The following is a 19212-nucleotide window of genomic DNA, read 5'->3' on the forward strand; positions in this document are numbered from 1 at the left end:
GTTTCAATATATGTTTTTCCCAGCTCTTGGAAAAATAAAACTGAGGTTACTGAAATGGTCTTTCTTAAAACAAAATATGAATCTCCACTCAAGTTTCAAGTTTTTATTTGTAGGTCTTTTTTTGGTGGGGTTGGGGGAGCATTAAGCCTATGGTTTCTCAGAAGTGTTTATAAATTATGCTACTTTGTGCTTTTTGTACATTTTAAAAGGAAATCATGTTCTTAGATTATATTTCATAGCATCTTAAGATTTTAATATCTCCTTTCATAACTTGTAGAAAAGTACATGTTATATTGTATGTTTGAGTATTTAGAATGATACCTTCTTTTTTTTTTTAAGATTTTATTTGTTCATGAGAGACACAGAAAAAGAGGCAGAGACATAGGCAGAGGGGAAGCAGGCTCCCTGTGGGGAACCTGACACGGGACTCGATCCCAGGACCCCGGGGTCACACCCTGAACCAAAGGCCGACGCTCAACACTGAGCTACCCAGGTGCTCCTAGAGTGAGACCTTCTGATGATATTTAAAATAGTCTTTAGTCAGGTCATATGATTAACCTCAGTTATCTGTAGATTTGTACAGACGAGTAGATATTTACAAATACCAGGGTTAGTTGTTGTTTTTTCCAGAAAATTTGTAGCTACTTATATCTTACGCCTTTTAGTTTTAAATTTGTCTTTGCAGAGTCCCTGACTCATATATTGTGTCTTGATTTTGGGTAACAGTCTGTGAACAGAGAAGCAGTTTCCTTTTATCTTCCACCCACAGTTCCTACATACATACTTTCATGGGGACAGGGGGTAGAATAAAAGCAATTTCAAAAGAAGGATGTCTTAATTAATAAAGCACACTTAACAAGCTCTTTGGTTCTGATTTCATTTCTGTTTCTTTAGGGGCTCAGCTACATGACGTAAAACAGCCACATGCTAATTGAAGAGGTGCCGCATACTCAAACCAGTGTGTTCTCATGTGATACATTGTTCTAAATTGATATGTGGGGGGCCAAGATTATCACCTAGTTTTCCCCATCTAAAGAAAAACAGTCTTTTTAGTAGAAACCCGTTTGGTTGCTGCAAACTCGGAAATCCTAGTTTGTTTTCAATGAACTGTGTTTCATGCCATTTCAAAAAATGTTTTGTATTGCGGGATATTTTTCCCCAAAGCCACATTTGAACAAAGTGATTAATAGCTATTAACAAACATTTACTGAGTGATTACTATGTGCCCAGCTTTGTGCTAGGTGCTTTGTTCCACATCAACCCTGTGGGGTAGGCGCTGTCATTGGCTTTTTTTGTACAGTGAGCAGACAGGCCGTTAGAAATGAAGCCATTTGTCACAAGTCACCCGGGCCAGCCAGCACTGGAGCCAAGATTCAAGGCTGCTGGCTGACTCCAGAGCTCCTGTCTGTGATAGTAACCTGGCCCTGAAACGATTTTAGTAGACTAAGCCCAGCAAGGACTATGTCTCCAGTGAGTTTAAATTAAGAAACTTTGTGTTGATCTTCTACCAAAATACTTGATAAAAATATACAAAGCATGTAAGGTTATAAGGCCCAAATTTAAGGACTATTTAAATAGTGAGTTCTTGGAATATTTACTTGAGAATCTTTAACAGAAAAATCCTCAGCTACAAATAGTTTCCTATTTCAAGGACACTCCAAAACTTTAATATTAGTATTTAAAAAGAAAAATAAGGGAAAAAGTATTAGGAAACAAATGTTCCTAAAATTGTTAAGAATTTTATTGTCACTGTTAGAAGAATGCCACACGGGAAAGTGCAAATTGAGCACAATGTATAATTTTTCTAAGGTTGTGATAGGCATTTCAGGGTCCCAATTACGCCTTGCAAATAAATATTAAGAAATAGAACTGACCCTGAAACTTCGGGACGAGCTTTCTCCCTGTTACCTCCCCCCCCCCCCCCATAACCTGGTAGACGTGCAGGTCAGACTTCTGAGAGCTCACAGATTTAGGACACTTTGGGGCTCATTCCCTAGTTTCCATAGTCATTGTTTTCCAGTTACTTTGACTGAGGACTGTTTCAAACCATATTCTGAGTAGCCTCCATATGCTACCTTGGACCCCCAGCAAATCTGGAATAAATTGTCTAATCCTAGAGTCCTGGCTCCATGCTGTTGTCTCCAGAATTTGGTGATGCAGCTGGAGGGAAGCAAGACTCTTGCTTGTTCTATTCTGACAAGGAAGTTCTGAGTCCAGAATAAAAAAAAAAGAGACTAAGTAGTAAGAGAGAGAGGAGAGAGGCACAGGAAGTGGACCACCAGGTGATCAAAAAGTCTTAAGGTTAAATTCAAATACAGGTGAGCGCCTGGGTGGCTCAGTCCGTTAAGCATCTGCCTTCTGCTCAGGTCATGATCCCGGGGTCCTGGGATTGAGCCCCACATCTCATCGGGCTCCCTGCTCAATGGGGAGTCTACTTCTCACTCTCCCTCTGCCCTTCCCCCTGCTTGTGCTCGTGCTCTCTTTCCCTCTCTCAAATAAATAAATAAAATCTTTTTAAAAAAATTAAGTACAGGTGACCTCCACTTTTCAAAAGTTTGTGCTATGCCACTTTGCTTTTTCAAAACACCTACATTAGTACCTGTGTGCACTAACCAAAAGAAATTGAAGAAGATTTTCACTTTTATTTAAAAAGGTGAAAAAAAATAAAAATAAAAATAAAAATAAAAAATAAAAAGGTGAAAATAGCGTTCAGCGTTTGTTTTGCAGCGAGCTGTTACAGAGGCAGTGTGCACCCCCAGCAGCAAGAGTGGCCCCACCAAGCTCCTTTCCCGGGAACTATACTCAGCAACTCAGCATCAATTTGCCATAGCTTTGACCTGTGTCCATGAGCATCTGTGCTTTATCTCGATTTATTTTGTGCATCTGTTAGCAAGATGTGTCCTGAGGTATCAGAAAAGCCTAAGAGAGGTTGTTTTTTGGGTCTAGGGACCCTCAAAATTTTTTCCCAAGTAAATTGATGGTAATTGCCTCTTAGCTTTATGCCATTTTGGCTTATGAAAGGTTTCATCTATTTTCAAATAGCGAGGGAAACCTGTAGTTTTAAACCTGGCTCTTTCAGAAATAATGTTGTTCAAGGGATTAGCTAGGAGTGGCTGAAACTAAGACTTCGGAAGGAAGGGTTTTTTCTTCTCCAAGAAGGAAGTATTGTGTGGAAAACTCTCTTGGTTTTATTTTATTTTATTTTATTTTTTAAATTTTTTTTTAAGAGAGGGAGAGGTTGAGGGAGGTTATAGAGAGAATCTTAAGAATCTGTCCTGGGCGTGGAGCCCGATGTGGGGCTCAGTCTCACAACCCTGAGATCATGATCTGTGCTAAAACCAAGAGTCAAACACTTAACCAACTGAATCACCCAGGTGCCCCCCCTTTTGGAAAAACACAGATCACACAAGACCTTCAAGAGTTCCTTTGCATAGAGGGTAAATCCCTAGCCCTGGTGGCCTTGAATCTTATCCTAGACCACTTAACCTCGCTCGAGTGACTTTTTGGTTGTAATGACATGGCAGGTTCTTTCCTGCCACATGGGCTCTGCGCTGTATTCCTTCTGCCGGGAATGGTGTTCTCTTGTCTTTTCACAAGGCTGGCCCTGCTTAGTCAAGGGATACATTGCTCCTCAGAGACCTTCCCAGACCATCCTATCCAAATAGCCCACCCCATTCCCAGACAGGATTGATCGCATTACCCATCGGTTCATTACCGTATGCCCAGCTACTAGAATAGTGCTTGGCATTTATAGAAGGCCTTCACTATACACAGTGAGTGAATAAGTGGATGGATGAATGAATGACTAAATGCATATACATTCACATTTTTTATTTTGTGGGATCAGTATTTAGATGGAGTTTGATGTGAAAGAATTACTACCTTTTCTGTTTTCCTAGACCAGTGGTTCTTAAAAGCATGGTCTCAAACCAGCAGCATGGACTCACCATCACCTGGGAATTGTTGAAAATGCAGATTCTTAGACCTGCTGAGCCAGAAACTCTGGGGTGGTTCCCAGTGATCGCTTCTAGCATGTCAAGCGACTCTTTCTTTCTTTCTTTCTTTCTTTCTTTCTTTCTTTCTTTCTTTCTTTCTTTCTTTCTTTTTTTAAGATCTTATTTATTTATTCATGAGAGACACACAGAGAGAGGCAGAGACATAGGCAGAGGGAGAAGCAGACTCCCTGTGGGGAGCCCGATGAAGGACTCAATCCCAGGACCCCAGGATGATGATCTGAGTCAAAAGCAGATGCTCAACCACTGAACCACCCAGGTGCCCCTCTCCAGGTGACTCTGATGCTTGAGAACCAACGCTCCAGGTCACTGGTGTGGGACGGGATCCATCTGATGACCCCACGTATCCCTAGCCCTAAAACAGTGCTTGGCACAGAGTAGACAGGAAATATTTGTTGGATGAATTGGTCCATCTCCTCTTTCCTTGTGACCTCTCACCCCATGCCTTGCACAAGGAAGGCACTGGGTACACAAATGTTGACGGAAGGAAGTGAGTGCCATCCTGAGGATCTGAGGGCAGCCTTTTGTGTTCTGTGCTGCAGACCTTGCCAAATTTAGAATCTCAGCTCATCCGTTCCTCCTTCCTGTGGCCTCTGGAGCAAGCAGAGGAAATTTCCAGCTGCTGCTAGATGCTGATTTGTTTTCATTTGACCCTTGGGTTCCAGCAAGCGAGCCCAGAGGAGAGGATAATTAGAGGTGGGCTTACCTCACATACAGCTCCACTGAGAAGGGGAGTGGGAAGTGGGTCCCTGGAAAGACAGAGCCCAAATGGAGCCAGAACCAGGCCTGTTGCCCTGGCGTCTGAGGTGGCTGGAAGGGGCGGGTCTTTGCTGCTCACAGATGGGCTCCTTGTTCCCACGCCAAGTATTGCTCTTGGCCCAGGAGGCTCTCAGTACAAGAGGGACTTTCTGGGGCTCTCAGCCTTGCTATTTTTATACTCTTGACTTCCAGGCCCTGCTTCCAGAACAAAACTACAAACAACAAAGGGCCACAGAAAGGATGTCCACTTTGAAAGGACACCTATGGCTTTCAGCCCCTACTGCTGAACCGTCCTGTCACCCTGGGACAGTGCCTTCGGGGAGATGCAGTGATGACAGATCGGAAAGCGTATTATGTGCTAGATCCTGTAGGGAGGGAAAGAGGGACAAGGGGTCTTGGTCTTTGCAGCATGCCCGAGGTTGGAATTTGATCCTAAGGCTTCTGATGGAGAGGGCCTGCAGCTATGTGGGCCAGTGGTTCCCCAGATTACTGAAAGCAGAATAGGGAGGGCCCTATGTAAGGCCTACACTGCAAGTATCCTCCTGTGGACTTACCCAGACACAGGGGTGGTTCAGGACTCAGGGCTCTTGCTTAGTAGCTGTTTGACCTTGGTCAGGCCAGCAGGCTGGTCTCAAAGCCCCAGACTTACAGCCATTGTGTTCTTTCATTTTTATCACTATGTATTTACTTTCCCAATTCCCCCAAGCTGTCCATACTGATTTTTCTCAGCTGTCTGAAACAGTAGCATCCATTTATCCATGGGGACATAGTCTCTCCCCTTGGCTTCAAACCAAATAGCTGTCTTCCCTAAGCCTCAAAAAGGGGTTAACTTTACTGTGTTCTTCATAGGGTAGCTGTGGACACTCCCCGAGCTCCTATAAAGAGGTAATAAAGGATCCGGGTACTTAAGCCTGAAGTCAGTGTCTGGTTACCCTTGTTACTTTTTCTGTTAACAGCAGTATTGTTACTAGCTCTTAGAACCTTAGAACATCATGGCAGCATTAATACCACTTGGGTTTAAGCCTTGAAAGGCCTGGATTCTTGTCCTGGCTTGCTACTATCTACCCCCAACCCCCACCTTCTAGCTGGCATTGATGTGAGCATTAAACGTGGTAATGTTTGTGAAGATGTGCTTTACTTTATGAGTAGGGAACTTTTTTTTTTTTTTTGGTAACGAAAGCCCTAGACCCACAGTGGAAGAAAATATTCAGGAATCATATAAAAACAAGGCAACTTTGTTTGGGGTTGGTTTGTGTTTGAGAGAAACCTAGGACAAATTTAGCCAATCTGATATATACACACACATACGCACATATATATATACACATACACATGTAAAAAATATATTTTTAGAGATTATATATAATATTATATAAAGATTTATACATATACATATAAATATTTTATTCATTTATTTGAGAGAGAGAGAGAGAACATGAGTTGGAGGGAAGAGGAAAAGGAAAGGGAGAAGCAGCCTCCCTCCTGAGCAGGTAGCCAAACATAGGGCTCCATCCCAGGACCCTGAGATCATGACCTGAGCCAAAGGCAGCTGCTAACCAGCTGAGCCACCCAGGCACCCCATAAATCTAATTTATTTTTTTTTTAAGATTTTATTTACCTATTCTTTAGAGACACAGAGAGAGAGGCAGAGACATAAGCAGAGGGAGAAGCAGGCTCCTCACAGGGAGCCCAGTGCAGAACTCGATCCCCGGACCCACGCTCTGAGCTGAAGGTGGATGCTCAACTGCTGAGCCACCCAGGCATCCCACACAAATCTGCTTTAAAGGAGACAACAGAGGATGTGAATCTATTTTTTTAATTATGAAATATTTATTTTTTTTACTTACACATTAATTGAGAGACAAACATTTGAAGAAAGAGAAAGTATTGGTGAAGCAGAACCACTGCCAGACAGGGAAGCAGCACCGCAAGGCATGGTGGGTGGAATCTGTCTGACCCTCTCAGGTCCTCAAATCCCAGCCCTGCTAAGGGAGTCTGGTGGACCTTCCTCTCCAGAAGAAGAGTCACCATAAGATTATCTTCTTTTATCTTTATTCTTTGAACCATGATGATTACATAATCCCATAAATTCTGTAGTCAGCATTTTCCTTTGGGCATATGAAAATACTTCTTATGGTGGGTTTAGTGAATTTAATATATTATCATGTTGTTGGCTTCAGATACCTATGACATATAATGATAATAGCAATAACAGTGAACATTTTTTTAAAATATTGATTTATTAGAGAAAGAGCAAGACCTAGCAGGGGGAGGGGCAGAGAGGAAGAGAGAGATCTCAAGCAGACTCCCCACTGAGCACAGAGCTCAATTTAAGGCTTGATCCCACAACCCTGAGATTATGACCTGAGCCAAAATCAAAAGTTGGATGCTCAACTGACTAAGCCACCCAGGTGCCCTTAACAGTGAACATTTATGTGGCAAATATGCCTATTATATGTCAACCTTTGTTCTGAGTGTTTTACATACTCCCCAGTGATGTAGAGTAGATACTGTTTTAATCCCCATTTTACAGATAAACATCCAAAGCCCAAAGGTATTGAATAACTTGTTGGAAATCATTCAGACAATGAGTGGCTGAGCCAAAATACAAAGGCCCGCTACAGAGTTCGCACTTGGTTGCCATGCCAGGCTGTATAATGCCATATTTAGAGTCTTTGCTGACTCCCCTCATTTATAGTTTTACTGGAGTATTTAAAACTACTCTTTAGGCTTTCTGTAGAATTCTCCATTTTAACTCTCCTATGAGTCTTTCCTTAAGTAACCCAGCCAACAATTGGCCTGAGTTCCAATCCTGAGGTTGGGTAACTGGAGTGAAATCTTGTGGTTTGCCTTCTTCTGTCCAGTGCTGAATGGATCTTTTTTTTTTTTTAATATTTTATTTATTTATTCATGAGAGACACAGAGAGAGAGGCAGAGACATAGGCAGAGTGAGAAGCAGGCTCAGAGCCCGATGTGCTCAATCCCAGGACCCTGGGGGTCACGACCTGAGCCAAAGGCTCAATCACTGAGATGCCAAGATACCGCTGAATGGATCTTTGACTCACCCAGAAAGAAGAGAATTCTCCAGGGCAGAGGTCTTTTAGTATATTCCTGCTGAAAAAATGAGAATACCATGACTTGAGAACTTTAGGCAGATCTATCCAGAAGAGGTGCATGACAGACAACTCAGTTTGAGAAAACTGCTGAGGATCAGAAGGGCCATGAAACTATCAGACATCATTTCGTTTCTGCAACGTCAGCTCCTTTGACTTCAGCAAAGCTTCACTAAGTGATTTTCTGAGAATCAAAAGAGGTTGGAACTTTCTCCTCTAATCAGCTGGTGTTTATAGATTCTTCCTCTATCGACGGAGTCTGCATGCCCTTCTTCATGCCATATGCACTTTGGTACTCATTTGAGAGCAACCATTTAAGCTGCTTTGGAGTATTTTGAATAATCATTTGACAGAAGCAGCTTCTTGAGATTTAGGTGCCTGGGCCCCACTGCATTTTTGCTTTACCTGTGGTTTCAAATTTTCTTTTAAACAATAACAACAACTTGATCTTTGTTTTCAGGGAAAATTGTACATACAATACCAGTATTGGAGACATAAAAATGGTGCTGCTGTGGTTAGAATGGTCTAGAAGGGCCTGGAATTCCACCTGCCTGCACCACTCTTTTCCTCCCAAATTCATAACAGTTGAAAACCACTGACCTGTTGAATAAGGTTCAAAGTACTTGTTTAAGTGCGTACATATTTTTATGTAGGAAAACAAGGCAAGTTGGAGCTATTTAGATTAACAAAATGAACTGTAATGGGACTGAAGGCGTATTTCCTACTATTCCCTTTGGAACCTTTCAATAAAGAAAGAACCCAAATCTCAACCCAAAGTCTCTTGGCCACCAGCCCAGGACTCTTTCCAGTTTGTCATATTATGTTTCCTTTCATCCATAAGAACATTCACGTGCACCATCGAAGGGAAGTAGACATTGCTATTTCTGGGGGTTGTAAAATTGTTCTGTTTTGTGAAACTGCATGGAACTGATTTCTTCAAAATTCTTCTTTTGCTAAGTTCTAGTTCCATCATTCAAAGACTTCATTCATTCATTCATTTCTCCCTCCTTCTCTATTTATTCTTTCCTCCCATCCATCCATCCATCCATCCATCCACCATCCATCCAACTCATTGTTATTGAACACCTGCCATGCTAGATGTTTAGAATATGATGATATACAAGACAGGGCTGCCATCACAGGGCTTACTTACATCCCTTGAAATCCAGTGTGGGATGATGCAGAAGCGACTCTATAAATGTTTCTGGAGCTATTAGTAATATTGTAGGTGTGCTGTCCTCACTTCCTCCATCATAATCATATCACCAACATCAGTTTTTAGAAGTGGAATAAATCCCTTCTTAATTTGTATTCCAACAAAATCTCAGCAGAGATCTTGGTTTCTGTCCTTGGTCCAATATGATTCCATATTCTGATAGTGGTAATCTACATTCATGCTCACGTCCCAGCTGTGGAGACAACTAGGATAAATGTATAAAACTCAGGCCCTCAGACCTCAAAAACCTCAGAAATGGTAACTAGCAGCCTCTTTAGGTCCTTTCAAGTCACAAAGCTTGGTTCTATAAACCGCTAAAATGAGACAAGGAAATAACCCTTGGTAGGATTTTCTCCATCTTAATCCAGATACCCATGTATTTTATTTTTCCTGTCCCAGTTGAGATGCAAAAAACAAAACAACCCTCCCACCCCCTAAAAAGGAGACAGGACAAAGGACTGTATACATGTTTGTTTCGAGTTGTTTCTGAAAATTTGGGGTAAGTTGAAATTATTTAATCACGGTTAATTTCCTGTAGGGGGAAGGGGGAAATTTCCATCATAATTTGAGACAAGTGGCAGTTTTGCCTCTGGCAGATTTAAATGAGAAAAGTGAATGCTGGGATGCCAAACACGCGCATGAATGCACATCTGTGCCCATCGTCTTAATCAGCCTCTTTGTTTGGTTCCTTTTTTCCTTGTTGCCGCTGTAAGAGCGACAGTGGCAGTGATGCCTGCCCACGTGATGTAGTGACATTTGCACAGAGCAAGACCCATGTGCTTCTCTATTGGATTGCTGTGAAGCGCCCCCGCCTCCTGTGAATGGCCCCATGGGAGAGGGCCTGATGCTTAGAAAAAAAGTGATCCCCAGATTGAAACACAAGTTTCTTAAGTTTTACTACCTACGCACCTTGATACAGCTGCCTGTGACTCCCCCACTGTGCTGCTGTACTTCTCTCTCCTGTCTTCTCTTGCACTTCACCTCATCTCATATTCAATTTCAAGAAGGCCAAAATGAGATTCTGCAAAGCAAGTAAGTTTCCAGTAAACTGATAAAATATTGATACAGGCCAGGGATTGCTAAAATTGCCCAGGACGTGTATTTTGTTCCCCTCTGCCCCCAGCACAGTATTTAAAACATTATTATATTTTTAATTGAATATTTTTGGACATTGCGCTTGCTTTTCAGTCTGCCGTAGTCCCCACCATTCCCTATTGCATCCCACACCCACCCTCCTTCATGTACTAGGTTACTCGCCGGCTTTTAGCATCAGTCTTGAATTCCAAAGGCTTTTCTAGTCTGCCGTCCTTAGGAATCTTCTGTGTACAATTTAGAATTCTAGAGTATTACAAAAGGCATCGCTACTTTGTAGATGTTTACAATCAAAGGGGAGGAGTTGTGAAAGCAAAAGGAAGATACAAAGACAGTGTTCACTTACAGAAAGCATTTAAAGAAAATGAGAGTTACACTCATTGCTGAGAATGGTATCAAGATGCCAACCAGTAAGGCTTACTGATTTGTAAAGGAGTCAGTAGATTTTGTGTGTAACCTTGCAAATTTTGCGTGGGGCATTGATTTTTGGCTAATGAAGCTTTAGCTTGTTCCAAAGGGTTCTTGAAGCAGTAAGATGACTTGACCATGGTCCATTATATCTGTATCCTCAAGTGTCAATCTTCCTTTTCAGTTCTCTCACTTCTTTCCATATTGTCCCCTTTGCCATACTTTGTGTCCACAGGATGGCTCTAGTTCTCATTAGTGCTATGGGCATATCTGCCTCTGCGGTTCCCCGAACTATTAGTGCTGAAATTGGAACACTGTGATTGTTTCCTCTTTTAAGAAAATCTTGTTTTCCATTTCCCAGCAGATATATGGAGTGATCACTCCTTTCAGACTGATCCAGATTTGCCACCTGGCTGGAAGAGAATCAACGACATTGCGGGGACCTATTATTGGCACATACCGACAGGGACGACTCAGTGGGAACGCCCCGTCTCCATCCCAGCAGATCTTCACGGTTCTAGGAAAGGGTCCCTTAGTTCTGTAACGTCATCTCCCACCCCAGAGCACGAGGTAAAATGGAGTATCTTTTTAACAGCTTAGTAGAGTGGATGTTGCTTGTCATTTCTCTTTAGACTTGTTGCTTCTGCCCCAACAGGTCAGCAAGGTAAGTTTTTTGATTATCATGCATGCTGCATCGGAAACCTCAGAAATGCTTTCCTCTTAGTGTAAATAGTGTTAAAACCATCGTTCAGGGATGTTCTCATTTTTTCGTGGCTTTTGGTCTCTTGAAACAGCATTCTAGGTGCAGAAAGTAAGAGAGGCTGATTAATGAGAAGTGGTTAAGATTCCCTGGGGCTCATGGAACCAATACTTAACTCTGCAGGTGCCTTCGCATGGTGCTGCTCCATAAAATATTTACACATGGAAAAACATGTCTTGGCCAGACGTGTGATAATTACTGCATATCGTATTAGCCTTGGGTCCATTTGATTGCATGGAGGGGATGGCTGCAAGAATAACCCTTGAGGGCAGCCTGGGTGGCTCAGCAGTTTAACGCCACCTTCCGTCCAGGGCATGATCCTGGGGACCCCGGGATTGAGTCCCACATCGGGCTCCCAGCATGGGGCCTGCTTCTCCCCCTGCCTGTGTCTCTGCCCGCACCCCCCCCCCCCCGCGCTGTGTGTCTCCATGAATAAATAAAATAAATCTTAAAAAAAAAAAAAAAGAATAACCCTTGAGAGCCCTTAAGTGCATAATTTCTTTTTTTTTTTTTTTAAGGATCTGTTTATTTAGCAGAAGTGACATTATCTTAGACCTAAATAGCAGCATAAATTTCTGCTATCCCTGAGGAGGAAATGCGATGTTTAAACAAAGAATTGAGGCATGAAAAAAAATTACACTGTGGTATTTATTTATACAGAGATCCTTACAGCAAACCTTTGCGAATCCTGATAACAAAATACTCAAGAAAATGGCAGTTGGAAAAGGTCACAGTTAAGTGTTGGCTTTTTCCAGAAAAGTAGTTGGATCCCTCACACACAGGCACGTCTGCCTGTCTGACCACAGTCTTTTGTTCTTTTTCTTTTACTTTGAGGACTTGGAGGGAATCTGAACTGCGTCTCTCACCTGCAGAGCTCCTCTGTGTATTTGCAACCATTATCACCCTTCCTGTCTTTGAAAGTATCTTGTTTCTTACATCTGTCGATATTTATTTGCTCTTCCCTGGGAGGCAGCAAGACCTACATTCCAGATCCATTCCTCCTATTACATGTTACAGGGCTTCAGCATCTCACCTACCCAGCTGGGGCCTTGGATTCTCCGTCTTTCAGGTGATGGGTTGGGGTGAGCTATTCCCTCAGACAAGGGCCTTGGTTTGTTGGCCCTTGAGCCTCCTGGTCCAGCACATGCTTTAGTACTGCTGAAGCACGGAGAATTTTGTTGCTTATTACTGGGCAACTCTGATAACTTTTTATTGAAGTATAAGGTTCCTATTCACTGAACACATTCCATTCACTTACTCATCTTGTGAGGTGTGCTGGGAACTAAAGATGAACGTCAAGGAGCTTAGCATGAAGTAGAGCCCTCCTCCCATCCCAGCTGATTGCATCTTGGCATTTCTCCCTGGGCCACCGAGTGGCCCCCTCAGAAGCTGAGCCAGCCAGGACACAGCCTCTACTCTCCACTAGGAGCAGATACCCTCTCCCTTTCTTACCTATACGTCTTTTCTCTTGACATTGTTGTTAGACTCTCTTTTTCCATTCCAGAGGTTCATTCCCCGCTTACAACCCTTTAACCATCTGCACCACATCAGAGGGCCTAATGACGAGGGAATGCTACGATGGGAAGGGTCAGCTGACACCAGTGTCCGTACATGACAGACAGGGCAGCTGAGGTGCAGAGAGGTGGGTGATCAGTGGCACCACTGGCTCCAGAACTCAGAGATCCTGAGTGCTCCTGAATCCTAGGCCGGGGCTTTTCTCACTCTGCTCCTCTGGCTCTGAGATTCCAGCCTAATGTGCTTTCTCATTTTCCCAGAAGTTAGATTAGACTCACTTTGAGACGATACTTTTGTCCAGTGAACCTCTTGTCCTCTGTATGTAGAAGAAATTAAATTCTCCTGCAAGCCTGCCTCCTGAGGCCAAGGTGTGGGTGTGGTAAAGTCCAAGGAGGGCAGCCCAAAGTTTATCAGATGCAGATTTTTATTTCTCCATTAGATATGGCAGGTGTTTGTTTCCACGTTTTCTGCAGAAAATCTTGGGAAGAATGCATGCCAGGTAGGAGGCTGCCCTGGGGAAGAGGGTCAGGGAGCAGAGTCCACCTCTACTCCCCCAGCCTCCTGCTGATGTCCATGCGGGCCTATTCTTCCTTTTCTCCGCACCCGCTTCCCACTCCCATCCTGGTTACCTCTCAGGGCCCCTTCCCAGGCTCAGATTATGTCCCATGGCCCTCGCCTCCTGCTTCCTCTCCTAGAATTCAGTGTTTCCCTAATGATCCACAGTCCTCAGGGTCCCTGCCTCTATTCATGATTTATTTTGGCTTTCAGTGTATTTTCATAAAGGTCATTACATTTGTTCCCTTCAAGACCGAGAAGACACCTAATCTGTTCCTTGCATAAGAGAAGAGTTAACAGAAGCTCAGTGGGTTCAGTAAGCATGCAGCTGGTGTAGGATGGGCATGTGTCCAGTTCTCAGACTCTGGATCCTCTGCTCTGCCCCCAGTACTATGTGAATCTCTACCTTGATGTCGGTCTCATTCCTTACTTCTGCTGTTAACCATGCCATTGTGTTGACCCTTAACCCTCCAGGGAACTTTGTTAACAGATACGCCATTTTAAGTTTCAGAGAGAGCGCCACTCGCATCCAGCACTTTAATAAGACCAGTGGAATAGATGTTCTTCAGCTCAGCCTTTTGATTGTTCACTTCATACACATTTTCCCCCTGTCCATAAGGCCATTATGTCAATGAACCAAGCACATTTAAAGGCAGTAAATTAAAATCACAGAAGCAAATGTATGAGCCGGTAGAGAGAAGAGGAGGGGGAGCTGGGGAGAGACCCAGACTCCCATATACCCAGAATATGCAGACGCTGACATGGATATTAAACCAGAAGCACCGAGGGTAATGGAGCATTTATGGTGCCAAGGTCATGCCTTCTCTCATGACTCCTAATAAAACCTTATGTGTCTGGTACTGTCATTGTCATTCCCTTTTTACATTTGACAATTCTAAGACAGAGACGTGACGCTTGCCCGAGGTCACATGCTTATTAGTGGTGGAGCCAAGCTTGAATGAAGGTCTGCTGACCCCCACCCTACCGCAGGCCTCACAGTACTGCCTATCAGGGGGCTTGGTGGGTCTCACATCTCTGCATCAGGCTGGATCATATGCAGAGCCTTCTAGAAAATGACTTCTCTTGATAACAGTGTCTCAGGTGCTAATGACAGTGGAAGAGAAATGATTACTTCTCTGACACCATTTCTTTGATCCCTAAATAGAATCTATTTCAACTAATTTGGAACCAGGAGAGAAAGCAAAATGTTAAGGACGAGAAGAAACTTAGAAATGCATATTTTATTCAGCTTTTCCCTGAGCTCATTTGGGGGGGGAAAGAAAATCAAGTAAGTGCCAAATCTGTTGACTCTGCTTCACAAAAGTTTAGGACTGAAAGCTTCCTTACAGTTTGAAAATTTTACATTTCACATTCCAGAGATCACTGGGGAAGTGCTAAGCGCAGTGGATAATGTTTCCTCTGTGTATGCCAGCAATATTTTCTAAAGTTTATAAACGGGCCAGGAAGCATTTGCTATTGAAATTTGGCCCAGAATGATCTCTGCCTCGCCCCTTCCTCCACCAATCCATTGATTTGTTCCAAATCACTTGGATGTCAAATTCTAGAGAGAAGAGGGTGCCTCACAGAATATTCTATGAATCACTGTTGGCCTATAGGCAACTCTTGCCTTATAATGTTTCCTACTGAAGGTATCTCCTGGCTCCTTAAGGAGAGGAGTGTGGAGGAGAAAGTGGGTCTGCAGCAGGGGAGGTGGAATTGTTTCTCAGAACGCCGATCATAATTTTCTTGATCATAATTTGCTCTGTTCTTGCTGCATTGCTCCCGGGGTCTGTCAGGGGCCTGAGCCACTAACTCCCTAGGAGGGGAAAATCTATGTATTACATTAGAACCTGTGGGATTCCATATATACTTAGAAATAAGATGACAACACAGAGGAGCTATTCTTTCATCTTTTTTTTTTAAAGATTTTATTTATTTATTCATGAGAGACACAGAGAGAGAGACAGAGACAGAGACACAGGCAGAGGGAGAAGCAGGCTCCATGCAGGGAGCCTGACATGGGACTCGATCCTGGGACCCCAGGATCACTCCCTATAGGCTGAAGACAGGTGCTAAACCGCTGAGCCACCCAGGGATCCCCTTCTTTCATCTTTTTACTGAACTTCTTGACCCAATCAAGTAATCATGAACAGCGAGAACTTTCAAGAAGGGCCTAGTGAATGGTATGGCTGTATTTCTTAGCCTGTGGGCCAAGGACGGCAGCCAAGGTGACTGCTGACCCTTGTAGAATATCTTGATTCCTTGGTCCTACCCAAGGCCACTGAGCTAGACTCTCCAGGGGTGGGACCTGGAAATCTGCCTTTATCATATGCTTTCCAGGTGATTCTGTGCTGAGTAAGTACAAGAGCGGGCCTTCTAATGAATCTAGTCTCCCTGCCTTTGTTTAGGTCACTTCCTTTTTGGACTCTTCCTAGCTTCTCCTGGGACCTACTGCTCCCATCCCTCCCCTTTGAAAGGCCCTTACTCCAGAGTGTCCTTTTTTTTTTTTTTCATGAGAGACACAGAAAGAGAGGCAGAGACATAGAGGGAGAAGCAGGCTCCATGCAGGGAGCCCGATGTGGGACTCGATCCCTGGACCCGGGATCAAGCCCTGAACTGAAGGCAGATGCCCAACTGCTGAGTCACCCAGGCATCCCTTCTAGTAGTATTACTTGGAGCATATTAGTCTCCCTCCTTGGCAGGGGGGGAGAGTCAGGACCTGTCCCCTCATCTTACATCCCCAGCACCTGTCACAGTGTCTGGTTCATGGTGAAGTTCATGAAATGTTTGCTGAGTGAAGGAAAAAGCCAGTTTCATAGCTGAGTGAGCTCTTGGTTGACTTGCTGTAGCAGCAACACAGGCACTAGAGCCCCGGGCCTCCTGACCTTCCCCTGGCTCACAAAGATGAATTTAATTGCACAACTATTTGTTGGTCTGTTTACTAGTTTGATTCCTCTTCTTTTTTCTTTTTCTTTTTTCTTCCTTCCTTCTTCTTCTCTGGGTTATGTTTGCATTATAAACCATAACTCTCTTCTTCTGACAAGTGTTGCATCCAACAAAACACAGAAAGCATTTTACAAAGAAGTTAAAAATGTGCACACATCTAGGGATTCAATGCTCATTAATATCACCTGGCCTGTCCCTTAGAGTGCCAAGATATCGAGTGCTCTGCCATTTATCATCAAGGCCACACATACCAAGGCTCAAGTCCTGACAGAAGAGGATTAAGAAGCATAATTCATAACACTTTGTAGGCCATAGGTCCCCCAATTTTTTATTCTTAAAAATGGCTTTATTTTTTTCTTTCCACTGTGGAAGGAGAGAGCAGAAAATATGGGAACTGCCATTTCTTGGGCACCTTCGGGCAGCAGTCCTTAAGATAAAGGATAATGCTCTTGATCTGTTTGTCCACACTCTGATGGTGAGGTCTTCTCAGCCCTGTTTCGTAGACAAGGAACTGAGGTCACAGAGCAGATGAGAGCGGAGGCAGGATTTGAACCTGGGCTTTTGCAGCAGACCTTCTGAAGGGCACATGAAGGTGATGATTATAGCTTTCATCAGAGTCGCTAGGGAATATTCTTTTGCTTTCCTCTTTGCCTGGTTCTCAGCAGGTTCACCTTCCACGCTTGCTCTCCAGGTTACATTTTGATATCACTTCTTAGAAACTTTCCCATCCCTTCAGACTCCATCCTCAATAACATGCTGTTGACACTGTCAATTCCAGTGTTAGCTTTTTTCTAGCAGGATGATGTATCATTTTTGTTTGATTTGTAGCATTACTTTCTAAGATCCCAGAAGAGAAATGAGGAAGAAGAAAACCCTCAGTAGTCAAGGTTAGACGATTAGATCCCCCTTAGTGGGAACCCTGACATGGATTCTGCTGTGTGATCATGAGGGGCGCTATGCTGAAAGGTCGTGAAGGGTCATAATAGGCACCATGTTCTAGGGGTGGGTCAGTCCCCAGGGATACCACCGCCACTGAGGAGCTAAGGCTCCAAGGCTCTCCCAGAACGCAGTGTCATCACTTTGATCAGGTGAAGGCGTGCTTCACCTGGTCAAGATCAAGAAAAGCACCAGGACAATATGTCCCCATCTATAACTCAGGCACCAGAACATTCTGCCACGGTGCAAAGATTGAGCTGCATTGCCTAAAATATGATCAGTTGGGAGGTCATTGCTCGTGGGAAATGGTCTCTGTTCTTTCACCAGCCTTTCCCCCTGTCTGTCAGTCTTTGTCCTTGAGACCTAGAGCCCACCTGCCTTTCCCTCTCTCACTGCCTTTTTCTTTGTCTCACCTCTTCTTTCATCTCTCACTCCTGCCATGCAGACTGCAGATTTTCTATAGAACCAAATAATCTCTTTGGGTTGGTTTTTTTTTTTTTTTAATGATTAGCTAAAATGTTGTATTCTCTCTTAAAAAAAAAAAACAGGTGAATAGAATATGTGGTTCTTAAAACTCAAGATGGATTGTTTTTGTCTTTTGTTGCCCTTCATTTTTGAAAAAGAAAACTTATGATCATTTATGTAGGAGAGGGAATTTCTAAAAATGAGTGCTTTTATATAGAGGAGAGTAAAGAGTCTTTTGTCCTAGTCATAACTTCTGTTACGTTAGGCCTTACTTGAGTTTTGTACTAAAGGGTTCCTTTGAGAATCCCCATGTTATTTTAGCTTTTGAAGAATTGCTGTATATGACCTTTGTTTATTTAAATCTGTAAGAAGTGATTGTTGGAAGTTTGCCAGCTGACTCACATCTCTGTAGCATAAGAGCCGGATTCATACAGTTTTAGAATTATAATCAATTTTTACATTACAGAGACCCAACATCCAAAAAGTAAATACATTAAAAAAATTTGCTTAAGCCATGCACACATACAGAGAACGACTTTAGTTAAATGCTAAAGACTTTTCTGAATACTTGCTTTTTGAAAAAATACTTTCTAGTCCCCAAACAGTGCCTGTTGAAGATAATTTGATTTCAGATTCCTTTTGTCAGACACACTTTCTTTTTTTTAGTTTCTCTACAAGAACATAATTACCTGGAGTCTTACTAATTCACCATCTGATATCCTTTTTTCAACATTCAACTTAAACGAAAAAACAAAAATTGCATTTATTTTATTATAAAATAAATAAGTCATGGGGATGTAATGTATAACATTGTGATGATGATTTAGGTCAAATAGGCTTATTTTCCCTTGGGGGGGAGAAAAACAAACTCTAGCTTAAAATTCTTGGGATTTCAGGTCCTTATGAGTTACCCTTACAGTGGTGACTCTAAACCTTGCTTGGTCAGCCCCTCTGAAAATATGAGAAAAGTGAGGGATCTTTACCCCAGGAAAACGCGCACGCACAGAACCCCACCGTGATTTCAGGGGGCTCACAGGTATCCTCAGCTAACAAGTAGACCCTCCTATGTTTTTAATTTTCTCCTCAGTGAAAACTGAGCACTGCTCTGGGGGCTGGGGTAGGATAAAGACAGAGGTCTAGGCAGCATTCCTTTTTTTTTCCCCCCTCAATAAAAGAGATTCTTTTTTAAAAAAGTAGATATACTGGTGTGAGTTCTACTTTTTTTTCCAAAAACTGCAGTTCGGGTGCTTAGTCCAAAAAGGAAAGCAGCAGTGACACCAGCTGTGCAGTGGTGACAATAAATCTATATTTGTAGTGACTCCACGCTCGAGTCCTGCTGAGTTAAATGAACGTATCTCTCAACACACGGCACATTTGAACTTAGCTGCCTCTGCCTCTAGTGGGTTTAAAAATTATACTAATGTCATGAGCAGA

At 43.0% G+C, this 19212-nt stretch overlaps 1 protein-coding gene across 35 annotated transcripts in view; it reads left to right on the forward strand.

Annotated features, from left to right (window-relative positions):
- The window catches only part of APBB2 (amyloid beta precursor protein binding family B member 2), a 371757-nt gene that overhangs the window by 238371 nt on the left and 114174 nt on the right, over positions 1-19212 (forward strand). For 25 of the 35 annotated variants that reach the window (XM_072737818.1, XM_072737833.1, XM_072737812.1 and 22 more), the window contains one exon: positions 10963-11171. In XM_072737818.1, coding sequence (XP_072593919.1) covers positions 10963-11171 — 209 coding nt within the window. The remainder of the gene's footprint in view (positions 1-10962; positions 11172-19212) is intronic. The other 10 variants (XM_072737825.1, XM_072737817.1, XM_072737831.1 and 7 more) reach the window with 1 other exon arrangement.

The sequence above is a fragment of the Vulpes vulpes genome, chromosome 14 (genome assembly GCF_048418805.1).
Source record: "Vulpes vulpes isolate BD-2025 chromosome 14, VulVul3, whole genome shotgun sequence".
In the NCBI taxonomy this organism is placed as follows: domain Eukaryota; kingdom Metazoa; phylum Chordata; class Mammalia; order Carnivora; family Canidae; genus Vulpes; species Vulpes vulpes.